We start from the raw sequence: 13652 nt of genomic DNA, 5'->3' as shown, positions 1-13652 counted from the left end.
AGACAGGACCTTTTCAGTGATGGTACCTCAATTGTAGATTATTCTCCAGAGAAACACTTGGCTGGCAATGATTTTGCTTTCTGGCACTGTGTAGAGAGGTCCCTACCTTTCCATGGATAAATTTTACTTCCACCATTTGTGTTTTATTGCTTGTGTTTAGCCATTTTAAAATTATTGCATTGTCTTGTCATGTTCCTTGGAAGCATCAGCTGAAATCAGCCTACCAACAATTAGCAAATGGAAAAAACTTCTTTCTCCTCAGACTTTGAGAAGCTGGGTTGTTTACAAAAAATGAAGGCAACATGGAGCAATCTACAACTTTGTTGGAAACCAGTATCTAGAGCTTATGGTTGCTGGAAGCAAGGAGGTGGGGAGAAGAGTGTGGTTCTAGCACTGGATATAAAGGTTTTCTATGGAGGGAACAATTCTAGCTAAAGGCCCAGAAGGTTCTGTGAGAACACAGTGAAACTATCTTTGCTTGCTCTCCCTGAAGCCCCTTCCACATGTTGCCTTTGGTGGACCTTGGCACCTCAAATTTCAGGGGCACCTGGTGCAATGCCAAAATCCGGTGGCCTCCCCCCTCTGCACCATTGGAATAATAGCGGTGGCACCTGCTCCGGTGCCCCAAAAGCTCTGTACCTGGTGCGACTCCCCTAGAACTGTCTCTGTTTGAGGAAGTTTTAAATCCTCAAAAATCAAGTTAGCCGAGCCAACTTTTGAGGATTTCAAACTTGCTCTAGACTAATAAAGGTCACTCAATAATAAATAGGTCACACAAATTTCAGTTCATACAGATATTTGTTTTCTTTAAGCCAGCTGGTTACAATTAAACAAAAAGCTAAAAGTAGATTAGATTACCTCACCATCTAAAACAGGAGTGGGGAAACTTTTTCAGATGGAAACCCACATTCCCGTCAGCATGGGTGGAGTCCATGGCAGTGGTGGGTGAAGCCAGAGGCAAAAGTAGGAAGAGCAACCTTTGTGTATTAGGTTAGTTTTACACCCACCCTGCTCTATCCTTCATCCAGATAAGCAAGAGGCATTGTCAGAGTTCCAGGACAGATTCCAGCCAGGCAAACACTCAAAAGTAGGGCTGGTAGGAAGTGGGATCTAGAGAGACAGGTGTGGCTGAGGGAGTGTAGCCTAGGAAGAGTCACAGGGCCCCAATAGGCAGGCTTAGTGGGTTGCATTTGGTCCCTAAGCCTCCTCACCCCTGACCTGAAATGAAATGCAGGTCCTACTTTGCAGTTGGAAGAGAAGGCTGCTCTGTAATACGCAGCTAGGAGCACAAAATGCATACAGAGCAAGTTGCTTCCCATCAAAAATAAAGAAGTTTATAATCAGTGTCAATTTCCTTTTGTAATCTGGGTGCACATGCTCTATTACTGCTAAGCATTTCATTAGAGATTAACTGGCTTCTGCACATATCAGGGACTCCTAGTGCAACTGAGTGCCAAGAGGTTTCTGACTACCCCCAGAAAACAAACAGTAGCACCATCTGCAGTTACACTTGTACTAAACTGAAATTTCTCATTACTTGTTTACTGTGCAGCTGCTCGGAAACATCCCCACCCCCCTTCTGCGATGCATGAGAAGATATCAAAAGCGATCATCAAACCAAATGCATATTCCCTGCCAATTCTTGTCAGTGAACAAAACTGACTGCCCATTCCATATTCTTTAATGAATTATTATGCAAAAGAAAAGAATGAAGAAAAGGCAGTTGCACTCACAGAGCTTTGCCTGCTAGTTGAACACCAACCGTTGGTGTTTTTTTTTTTTTAATTCCCTGCATTTCTTGATGGAATTCAAATCATGTGTACATACAGTTCCTAGGCAAGTCTCTCATCCAGGTGCTAACAATAACCAAAGCTCCTTGACTACAGCGTGGCAGCTGAATCATGTTCCTTCAGAATATACTGTGAGACATTCACCCCTCACAAATTTGTAACTAGCCGTCAGCATATGCCCCATGTTCAGGCTGGGACACTTTAATGAAGTAGATCTATAATGCTTTAACAGTGTTTCAACTACAGGGCGGAAATCTAAAATAGCTACAAACCCAAAACACCATTAATTGAACTAGGACAGAATCCATTTACTATCATTCCAGTAGCTAAAAGCACTTCTGTCAATGCAAGCCCCCTTTAGATTGGATATCCCATTAAATCTTTTTTTGCGTTCTCAGCATGTGCTAAAGCATACTTGCAGACTAAAAGATCAAGAAAGGCAATACTCCCAGTGAAAGTACTACTGGGAAAGAACCAAACTGAAAAATCAGATTGTAGCTTCCTCATTTGGGACCACTCCCTACCACTTTTCTCAAGTACCATCTAGATCTGAGGCACTGTACTTGCCTAGCTCTTGGTATTCTTTCCTAGTCACCGCACACGTTTTTGTGTCTATAGGAGACACCTGAGCCTAATTTGAAACTGATTTTTAAAATGTACTTTATTTACATGGTTATCACAAAAAAGGGAGCAACGCAGTGGGGAATATTACAATGTGTTAGTAATGGTTCGGCTACGAAGCTGCTGCACGTACTCCTTTGCATGATCAAAAGCAGTCTTTGGCTTCTCTGGAGGTGGAGGTGGGCCTTCTACTAATTTCACAAAGTAGTGGCACTTGACTTTGTCCATAATGCCAAAAAAGCCTTTGCCATGGTAGCGGATCCTTTTCAGGTAGTGCCCTTTTCCAGAGAAGGATTCAGCTAGAAGACATAAAGTAGATGTTAAAAGAAAGGGAGAACGCAGACCATAACATAAATTCTTTTTTTTAAAAAAAAAACTCAGCAGAACGTTGGGCTCACTCAATGCTTTGACAGAACTGGATTTCTCTTTTTAATGTGCCACGTCAAAAATTACAAACCAAACCACAGAAAAATGTACCGGTCCTGTTTATTTATCTGGGCCTACAATAAAGCTATATGCAAATCCTTTACCTTCAGAATGTCCCATTCCACCCTCCCACCCCTATTTAGGCAGACCACTAACTTTATTAAAGAAGTGTGGTAACAACATGGCATAGAAGAAATTAGTACACAAGAAAATATATATTTTTTTAAAAAATGGCTGAAAAAAACAGGACCTGTGTAAACCAGCAGGAAAAATATTAAACAAATTAATGAAAACTACTACTGTTACTCATTTTTCACTAAGTAGTTCACTAAGTATTTCTTCTATAACTGTGAGTTTCATCTATCAAAGGTTTTTGTGCGGCCAAAACCCACCCCACCCTTTTTAAGCCTTCCCCTAGGAAAGCATAATTCACTAAGCTGGTCAGTCACTTTCCCCTAGAACGTCCACTCGAGGCGTTATGAATCATGACGAAGTGACACTTTATTTCCCCCTTTGCTAGAAGCCATTTCTATACTGCTTTTTGTCATCATATGTTTAAAAGAGAAATGAGCTTCCTATGACAGCAGCATCATAAAGGTAAGTTAAAAGGGTCCATTTGATATGGAGAACTCAGAGGGCTATACCTAAATGCCAGATCTAAATGCACTTAATTTAGAACCTTTTTACCTCAATTAAAGGTTGACAGATGACCAGTTGCTGGGAAGTGAAGTGTGAACTGCTGGCTAACCTGCCACAGCAAAATGAATTACAAACCAACAGAAATGGGCTGATGATGAAAAATGGATTATTGTGTTTAAGACCTATATGGAATAATGCACTTTTCATGTATACAAACGCTAGGGCAAGTAATGTCAAACAACCACAGCTGCAAGGACTGAAGTTATACTTAATCCACATGCAGGTTGAATTACTTTTCAAAGGTCTACCCTACTTTTTATGCAGCTATCAGTAAAGTATGCTGCAATTTCTACAGCTAGTTGTAAAATTGTTGCTATCCCCAACAGTGCTAGGAAATTTAGAAGCCTATCTTTAATCTATTGGAAGATGTCATCAGGCAAGTCTACTCCTTGCCAGAATTTGAGAAATGAAACATATTTGCTCCAAGGAATCCAGTAGGCCAAGAACTCCCATTGAAGTTGTATGTATTCAGTATCACTTGTGAAGTCTTACGTATACAAGTAATCAGTAAGCTTTATATGTTGTGTTGATTAAATATTTCCCCTAAGCACACAGATACTCAAAATCCACACAATGAATCTGACATCCTCATCTTAGACATATCCCACTGATTTTATGTAATAGTTCTCATAACACTTCAGTACTTAATAAACCAAAAAACTGCGAGAGACATACAAAACCCTCCATTTTGAAGCTTTCATCGAATTTTTGTGGGATTTTTCTTTGTGAATGCCCTTAATCACTTGGGATCAGTTTTCTGATGCCCTTAATCACCTGGGATCAGTTAGGTTCTGTTAAGTAAGCAAAACTGAGGGTGGGGGGGTATGCCATGTGTATTTTACTTGCTGTATAAATGGAAGTTTTTCCAATAAACAATAATATTTGAACCAAAATATTTGATTGGAGTGGGAATCAATCAATCATCCTTAGGAGGGATTACATTTTTAAAAACCCAACATTTAATTCGAAAAAATTTTATGTGACCTTCCAGTAGAGAAATTTTCTCATGCCAAGGCTACTCAGAGATGCCAAACTATGAAACACATTGGATACACAAAGCTCTGGTTGGGCCCTGTTGAGCAAAGTTAGATGGATACAGGAAGTGCCCGGGGAGGGGGGCTTTCCTTACCTTATCAAGTTCACTTTTAGGACTCTGAGCCATCATCACCCTCCAAACATTATGTAACCCATCCCTAATTGTTCAAAATGGCCTGCCAACCTTCCAAAGAGGCTTTTCTAGGGGCAAAGGTGGTTGTAGGGCAGAGAAAGGGATGGCACTTTAGAAGATTTCTTCTAGAATTAAAAAAAAACTATTTACCAATGTGTAAGTTGGATCTAAATTCTACATTATGCTTCCTCACCGCCATTTCTTGGGCTTCTAGAAGGACCTATTGGAAAGAAGGGAAAATTACAAATTAAGATTACTGTATGTAAATTTTTAATCCTGGAGTTTTCATATGCACAGTAATACCTACTCACCTTTAAATTAAAAAAGGAAACAATGCATTTCTTCAACTTCCTTGCCTTGGGGTACTTTGCTTCTTAGCTTCCCTACCTCATGGCAACATGTCCTTCGGCAGATTTTAACCCCAGCCAAACTGAAAACTTTCTTTTCCCACACAGAAGTAGGACTGCAAACAGTCTAGTTCCCAAAATCTCTCTACTTTCTGTGCCACTGCATCCAGAGTCAGAGGCTTCCCTGCCACAGGTGCCAAACAATATAATTACACTTTTGCCAGCACTAAAGTGGAAATGCCGTTTCAGGCATAAAAATCCTGGCAGGAAAATTAGATATACCCACATCAACTAGCACAACACTGAGTGAGGATGAGAGACTTCTGCAAGATAAAACTATGCAAGCTCTCAGCCACACACATCCCTCTGTGTGTGTGTGTGTGTGTGTGTGTGTGTGTGGTATTTAATACAGTTCTCTAAGCAGTTCACCAACATGTTCAAAAATACAGCATACAATGCAAGGCTTATAAAAGAAAAAACCAGTTAGAAATATATAGATTTAATAGAGAATGGTAAATTAAATTCTGAAGAAACTTGTAACATACCTCTTTTATCACTTTAGCTCCCTTTTTGTCATTGAATTCCAACTGTGCTAGTGCCTGATCTATGGACATGCCTCGTATCTGAAATGAAAAGCAACACAGAGATGGGAGAAATTCTCAATACAGTATATAATTCATATATAGTGAAACAAACCACATTATAAGCATCAGTTTCAGTGTAGAAGAACTATGCAACACTGAGTTGCTTTACACAGTTTTATATAAGTGCTTCGGTACAAAAAACTAAAACAAACAAAAACTCTAACAAAGAGCATTAAGGACTACCAAATTGATACAGAGAAGAAAAATTCCTCATCTCAAATGCACTGCAAAATAAATAGAAAGCTTCCTATGAACAAGGCTTTCAAATCTATCGTGGTGCTGAAGGACTGCAACTCCTATTATCCCTGACTGTTGGCCATGCTGGCTGGGGTTTTGCAGAAAGCAAAAGGCTATTTAAAACTACTTTCATGTGCAGCTGCTTGACACAGCAAGCTATGCAACTGCTGTATGACCAGCCCCCCTAATTTGGCATGCCTTCACCTGGCATAAGCTGTCACTAAGAATGCTTTCCACACATAAATAACAGTTTAGGGCATGGAGAGAGTTTCAAAAGGTTTCCACATGGAAACTGTACCATGGGAAAGCCATAGTCAACAGATACAGGGGACCTGACGACCTCTACAAATGATCTTGGAATGCTTTTTGCTTTTCCAGAGGAAATGTAAGCAATTCTTCAGTATTTGCTACACTCCCTGTATCTCACCAAAAGTTTATATTATCTAAATCTCCTCTTGGTATATTCCCCGCCCACCCCCAACTGGGACACAATGGCAAAGCAGGATCTTCTTGCACTGTAGCGCAAAGGATCCTCTGCTTCTTTAAGTAAACTCATGTAACATTTTATCCAGGGCTTTTACAAGGCATGAGGTTTTTTTTTTAAAAAAAAGCAAATGCAACATGTAAAGTGGGCACTAAAATACAGCAGTCACCAAGAAAAAAGAATCTCATAATCCTAACAAGATTAAGCCTACAAAAATCAATCCTCTTACCAGTTTTGCCAGGTACCACATCTTGTCCTTACTGTATTTAATGTGTCTTCGACAGTGGTATATTTCCTATATAAAAGAGATGTTTATGTTCTGCGGACAACAATGTCTTTTGTTTTCTCCCCACCACCCACAGTTCCTCTACTACTTTGAAAATATAAAAACATTTCCTCCTCCACGTCCCAAAAATTATTTATGTCTGACTTTACATGGCAACAGGCAAGAATGGAAGCAGCGAAAACTGTAATTCCAACTATATTGTGTTATTTGTCTTTTACTACATAATAGATAATGGTATAATAGATAAATTAGCATTTCATGTGGGCAGCTTTATGGTCACCAACTGTACTCTGGCTAACTTGTTCCTACCTTTAAACAGTGCTATGCAATGACTTGGTGCAGATTAAAAGGATATCAGAAATGGTGCATCATACTGCTGTCCCACCTACCCTACTTGGCAGCATCTCTCCATGTTCTCAGGAAAAACTATTTTCTGAGCTTGCTATAGTCCCTTCTCAGGTGGGCACACATTAGTACAGTGGTACCTTGATTTGCGAACAGCCTAGTTTACGACCATTTTGGATAAGGACCAATTTATAGGTGAGATAAATTTCATGAAATTAATGCACATAATAAAGGGTTGGCATATGTCTGGAATTTCCCGGACACTGCTGGGATTCGGCTGTCGGAAACAGTGTCCTGGCAGTAATCGCTGAAATGTCCAGGAAAATCCAGATGTATGGCAACCCATGCTCAAGAAGCTCAATAATTTCCACCCCGCCCCCACCAAAAAAGCTCAACAATTTATTGTTGCATGGCAGCCCTAACAAAATAGGTCAGTGCAGGTTAAGTTCTCAATATACAACTGATTAAAAAGCTACTTATAAAAACCCCTTCACAACTATTATTTTGCTAACACACATAAGGGCCAGTACCAGCTACAGAATGGCAATGCATTTATTTATATATATTTTTAAAAGGCTTTGTAAAAGAGAAACAAAATTCACCCAGATACATTACTCATTTGAGAAGTGAAATTTCATGTGCGCTTTGTTGCTCAAAAATATAGTGTGTGTACTTCAAATCATATTGCTCGCAGAGCCGATAAATGCGGACAGAAGACAAAAATGAGAAACTTAAAAATAAATACTGTATTTGTCTGCAGTGAAACCATTTTTCATTTTAGCTGTGCTCAGCAGCAAGCCAAACCATCTGACAGTAAATTCATTATTTAAAGGTAAAGAAAAGCTGTAAAAAATGCAGACCAAGATTACTATACCTGATGGGAAAACTTGAAAGAGTTTTCATACAAGTCTCCCAAGTGCCCCATATATCATACTACCAGCTAGTGATTTCAAGCTTTTTTAAAAATAGCATCTCTTTCCTGCAGTGACCAGCCTTTTAATTTTTAGTTTATCTAGTTCCGCACACAATGGAAGCTGACAAGGGTACCAATACGGCTACAGTTTTCTAAGTACAGCCCAAAGCAGTAGAAATAAGGATATGATCACAGTGAAATTCAGGCCAGAATAAACCCATTAGTTGTACACATCAGACAGAACAAGACTCAATTTCTACAGAATTAGGGATACATATTCCTTACCCTATGATGTCTATTCAAGATCTAGCATCTATTTTGTTTACCGGGGGGGGGGGGAATAAATGATACTTAAAAAATTTAATATGATGTGCCAAGCACACATATCCTAGATACTAACAGCAAACTCAATTTCCTGAGCCTGGATCCTTATGTAGCCAAAATGGTACAATCTACATACAAGAGGGAGATTTCAACAAGTTTAGGAAAACCACAAGGTCTGCAGAAGTACAGTATATCTTTAGTAAAACAAAAACACACACACACATAATGGCCACTGAGCTTTTTATTAATATAAATTCTAAAGTACAAACAAACAAGAAAAACATAACCAGTTACTAAGCAAAGTTACATTGTTTGTACTTTTGATCTTACATTAAAAAAATAATTCTTTTTAAAAATTCTTTTTAAAAAACCAGCCAGTGACAACTGACATGCTTAAATAGCAATAAAATGCTGACTGGCTACCACAGAGGACAAAACCAAAATCGGAGGGCTGGAATTAATAATAATAATAATAATAATAATAATAATAATAATAATAATAATAATAGTAATAATATCCTGTCTTTTTCCCTGACAGAACTCAAAGAGGCTTGCGGATAAAAACTGAGTAAGGATCCTGAACAAAATCCCCCTTATTCAGTCATTAATTGTGCCAAAGAGCTGCTGGGATGTGGCAAGTCTGGGACCCACTGCTTCCTGTTTTTGTGAATTAATTTTTATTCCTTTTCCAAAAAAATTAACAAATTGGTTTCTTTTAAATGGGGGTCATTGCTTCCAACATTTAAGCCTGTGTGTTTGATACAAATGCGGTGCTAGCCTTGTTCTCGAAAATTACAACCTTGCAAAAATAGGACAAAATGCACCCGTTCATTGCGCTACAATTCTGTAATAAATAGATGTAAGTCTTACTGCAGGTCTTCGAGGTTCTCCTGGTTGCTGTGGAGGATAGACCATCCTATTCTTCTTTTCCCATCTTCCAAGCTCCCCAAGAGATGCACTTGTATGGATATTTGACAGAAGAGGGGCACTGCAAGGTGCTAGTAACCTGTGAGACAAGAATTTGTCATTCCACCAAGAAGATTATAATAATCACTTAAGAAGTTGATTGCTAGATGCTTTTCATCCCAACTTATCAGGATGTGTTCTTTCATTGTCTCTCCTAATCAATGAGCAACATACTCCAAGATGGCTCAATTGCCCTGCTGGTTTGAGGGGCAGTAGGCCTAATGCAAGGAAAGGGGGCAGCCCAGTAGGCAGCATCTATAATGCTATTTATACATTATGGACATATGCTCCTAATAATATATTCAATATCAATTACTACTACTACTAATAATAATATTTATTATTTGTACCCCGCCCATCTGGCTGGATTTCCCCAAATAAAGTGGTATTGATTCAGTTAGATACACTATATGGGAAAAGCTGAGCTTGAAGTAACTAACAGAAACCACAAACTAAATGATTTAATTTGGGCATATGTCTCCCAGTACTTCTCTTATTATTCCAACTAAGTGATTTAAGTTAAGGGACCCAGGTGGCGCTGTGGGTTAAACCAGGAGTCTAGGGCTTGCTGGTCAGAAGGTCGGCGGTTCGAATCCCTGCCACGGGGTGAGCTCCCGTTGCTCGGTCCCAGCTCCTGCCCACCTAGCAGTTCAAAAGCACGTCAAAGTGCAAGTAGATAAATAGGGACCACTCCGGCGGGAAGGTAAAAGGCGTTTCCGTGCGCTGCTCTGGTTCGCCAGAAGCGGCTTTGTCATGCTGGCCACATGACCCGGAAGCTGTCTGCAGACAAACGCCGGCTCCCTCAGCCTTTAGAGCGAGATGAGCGCCACAACCCCAGAGTTGGACACGACTGGACCTGATGGTCAGGGGTCCCTTTACCTTTAAGGTGCTACTGGAAGGATTTTTTTTATTTTTTATTTTGTTTTAAGTGATTTAACTTCTGGACTGGGATTGGAGACAGCAAAATAAGAAAGCTAGGTCTTTCTGGGGAGAAAAGAAAAAATTTCAGTGATTAGCAGTTTTTATAATTAAGCTTTGCTGACTTCCTTGAAAAAGATTACATACTGGTTAGTTGTGGAAGGGACACTAAAGCTGTCAGGCATTCATAGCATGAAAGGTATTATGAGAAGGCAAATTTCCAATGCATATGGAGTTTCCCCTTCCGAGCTGCCACTGAGAATTCTACGCTTACAGTCTTGTGAATCACAATTGTGGCCTTTTATGTTTACCTTATTTGGCACGTACAGGTGCCATGTAGAATATGTACAAGTTATTTATAATTTTATTCAGATAATGACACAGACCTAGAATTTGTTAGTGATACAAAGTGTGCATGGCATCTTCTTAAGAGTAAGGCCCTTGAAATTTGCCTCTGGAACACTGCAAGAACTTACTGATGCCCAAAAATGAGTATGCAAGAATTCAGGCCCAGTTGTTCTTTGCAGGGCTAAATCAGTTCTTGCCACTTGCAGAAAGGTCCCTAGGCTGAATAAAATGCTCACATGGGGCCATATCCAACACTGCTGCTCCACTAGTGTGGTAGAATTCCACTTGCACAACTGAACATTTCCCTCCTTCCCCTGCACACACACCCTCAAAATCTGCTCCAGAGGGTTGGAAGACCCCCCAAAGCCAATTTTAAGGGTGCCCGGGGAGAGCAGCAGAAAAGGAAGTCCTGTTGTGTGAGCAGAACTTCCCACATGCAGTGTTAGATGCAATTCGCAGGCTGTGAGACGCAGCCAGTAGTTTCATGTGATCCATTCACACAGCTGTGACCCATAGTAATAACTAAGGCTTCTGCAGTATCAATGGTATTTAAAACAAGCAAAACAAATCCACTTGTTTCTGAAGCACAGAAGCTTCTGTAATATTACAAAATACTTTTCACAGCCTCCTCAATTTCAGAAGCAAGGTGCCATACAGCATAGGAGTATTTCTGTCTGAGAAACACAACTTGGGCACTGGAATATTTATTTTTTTCTTTAGTTTCTGTCCACTGTCTCCATATCTAGCCACATTTCAGCAGGAACAAATTTCCCATGTGCAAGAAACTGTTAGGTGATGGCACCCTCTAGTGCCCCTATAGAGAGAACACAGGAAATACCTACTGCTATTTGTATTTACAGATACATATCTTTAAACTCATTTTCATAATTAAAGAAGCATTTATACACCTTGGGTCTCAGCTGGTACTATCAAATCATGTTAATGTCCATAAAAAGAAATATATATATATTTCAAACATATATCAAGTTTCCTGAAATGTTCAGTTTTTCCATCTGTAAAAATATGCACATGCACATTTGTATTTTGTGTCTTCACACCGGTATTCAAATACCAAGAGACAGCCTGTAAAATTAAAAGCAGACACAAGCTGCCTCCCAGCACAGCCCAAGTTGGTTAGATTATCCTGTTGGTCGGACCAGTAGCATAATTATTCCAGAAGAACTTCAGCTCTGGAATTAACTTCTCCAAAGGAAACAAATGGAAACTATTGCTTATACAGTGGTATCTCGGGTTGCGAACATGATCCGTTCTGGGGTGCCATTTGCACCCCGAAAAGTCTGCAACCCGAGCGGCGATATCGCACTTCTGCGCATGCACAACCTGTGCAGAACGCTTCTGCGCACGCACGGCGAAACCTAAATGTAAAGACTTCCAGGTTCGCCACGTTCGTAACCTGCGCCGTTCGCAACCTGCAGCAAACGCAACACGAGGTACGACTGTATTTGCCATTAGGATGCAAAATACTGGCTTTGGGTTACACACATTAAAGCCATCTTATATAAATGAGTGATTCATTAACCATGCAGAGAAGTGTAATCCCACTGAAATAAAATAAAATAAAAACTGCACTGTTTTTATTCTTCCAAAATCTTTCCCCTGTGACATTCTTCATTAACAAAGATCAGAGCCCTATTGTTCCTCTGTAATACCCTACTGAATGAGAATGGCTTCTCTGTGCGGTAGAAGTGTGCTCCCTCCTGGTCAACTAATGAAATGCTGGCTTCTACTTTTCTTTCCTAGTACCGGTAACTCTGCAGCTGAGGGACAAGGAGTGAAGTTTCATAAACATTTTTGTACCCCATCAAAGGCTCCTGTGTTCAATGATGGGGGCTTTCCAGAGTAACCACCTGCTGCATGTCAACCTGAAGAAACAGCTCTAATACATATCTTAACCACACGTGGGGAGACACAATTCTTTAGATATTCTGATCCAAAACTGTGAAGGGATTTAAACCAAGCCCAGAAACTGATCAGGAAGCAGAGCAATTGACTTATAGTGCATGGTCCTTTCTGGTAATTTGGCAAAGCAGTCCATTCTAGAGGTTACCAAGGCACGACATCCAAGGCATGATAACCTGAGTATGAAGACATTCTACACATGCTTTCATTCACTTAAATATTATCTGTACTCAAGCACAATCTGAGGGTGTTTCATTTCACCATCAGGTGGATACTCTCGATTGATTGATTGATTGATTGATTGCATTTATATACTGTCACTTCAAGGTTGCAAATTCCTCAGCCAGGCAGCCTAGTAGCTGTTTATGGAAGATGTTTTCTGTTCCCGCACTGATTTAAGAAAGCAGACACACAGAGGCTGGATGGCACCTGTCATGGATGATTTAGTTGATACACCTGCATTGCTGGGGGTTGAACTAGTTGACCCTCAGGGTTCCTTCCATCTCTACGATTCTGACTCCATGATTCTAGAGGCTGGTTTGGGCCTCGGAGGCACAAACAGCCTAGCCCTTTCTTCTCCAGCTGACGGCAACAGCCACAATCCCTATGCAGGGCTGTTAAATCTACCAACCTCTCTTAAGCATGGGAGTACAGAAACCTTTGGAAGATTTGTTTGTTAAGTCTCAGTGGTTCCTGCTGCTGGTCATGCGCTCGAACTCCTGGATACTGACTACGACCAAGGCGCTGCATTGGGCGCCATAATTCTACAACAACAGATGCACAAAAAGTGCCTTTAAAAACAAACAAACTGGACAGCTTTGTATTAGCTGTTTTCGTGAGCCAGAGGCCTCTTCATCACCCTGAGAGAAAGAGAGAGAGATACTGCGGTCTCCTCCGCAGCCACAACATCGACCGGCCCCCAGACCCTTTCGCAGGGCAGACTCACCTCCCGGACCCGACGGAGTTGCAGAAGCTCCACAATCGAGCGGCCCCTGAAAACAAGAAATGAACCATTAAGGGCGGGAAGCTCTAGATGGTTTTGCTTTGTGGGGTGGTGGAGAAATGCTCAGCCCCCTGGGCACATTTCATCGTCGTTTTTCTCTCCCTCCCTCCCCACCGCCAAACTCACCCCCGAGCATTGCGGGCGCCGCCATCTTCCCAGCCACAACCCGTCTGCCGATTTTACGACAGCAGAGAAAGGCGCTTCCCCCTCCCC

At 40.7% G+C, this 13652-nt stretch overlaps 1 protein-coding gene across 1 annotated transcript; it reads right to left on the bottom strand.

Annotated features, from left to right (window-relative positions):
• Positions 1-2433: 2433 nt before the first annotated feature.
• Positions 2434-13647, bottom strand: MRPL22 (mitochondrial ribosomal protein L22). Its single transcript, XM_033140357.1, has 7 exons — positions 13566-13647; positions 13383-13428; positions 9155-9290; positions 6646-6711; positions 5597-5674; positions 4855-4924; positions 2434-2710 (listed from the first exon to the last, which is right to left on the bottom strand). Exons 1-7 carry the CDS (start codon positions 13588-13590, stop codon positions 2499-2501), a joined length of 633 nt encoding a protein of 210 aa, XP_032996248.1. The 5' UTR covers positions 13591-13647; the 3' UTR covers positions 2434-2498.
• Between the last annotated feature and the right edge of the window lie 5 nt (positions 13648-13652).

The sequence above is a fragment of the Lacerta agilis genome, chromosome 2 (assembly GCF_009819535.1).
Source record: "Lacerta agilis isolate rLacAgi1 chromosome 2, rLacAgi1.pri, whole genome shotgun sequence".
Lineage (NCBI taxonomy): Eukaryota > Metazoa > Chordata > Lepidosauria > Squamata > Lacertidae > Lacerta > Lacerta agilis.
Note: the sequence above shows the minus strand (reverse complement) of the source record. Positions and strands in the feature narration are given on the sequence as shown.

Bases quoted from the DNA above. Each gene is read 5' to 3' on its own strand.
- MRPL22 (XM_033140357.1), bottom strand. From the start codon at position 13,590: ATGGCGGCGCCCGCAATGCTCGGGG. The intron at 13,429-13,565 runs GTGAGTTTGGCG...TCTTGTTTTCAG, and splicing joins GGCGCCCGCAATGCTCGGGG to GGGCCGCTCGATTGTGGAGC. The intron at 9,291-13,382 runs GTGAGTCTGCCC...CTTGTCTCACAG, and splicing joins AACTCCGTCGGGTCCGGGAG to GTTACTAGCACCTTGCAGTG.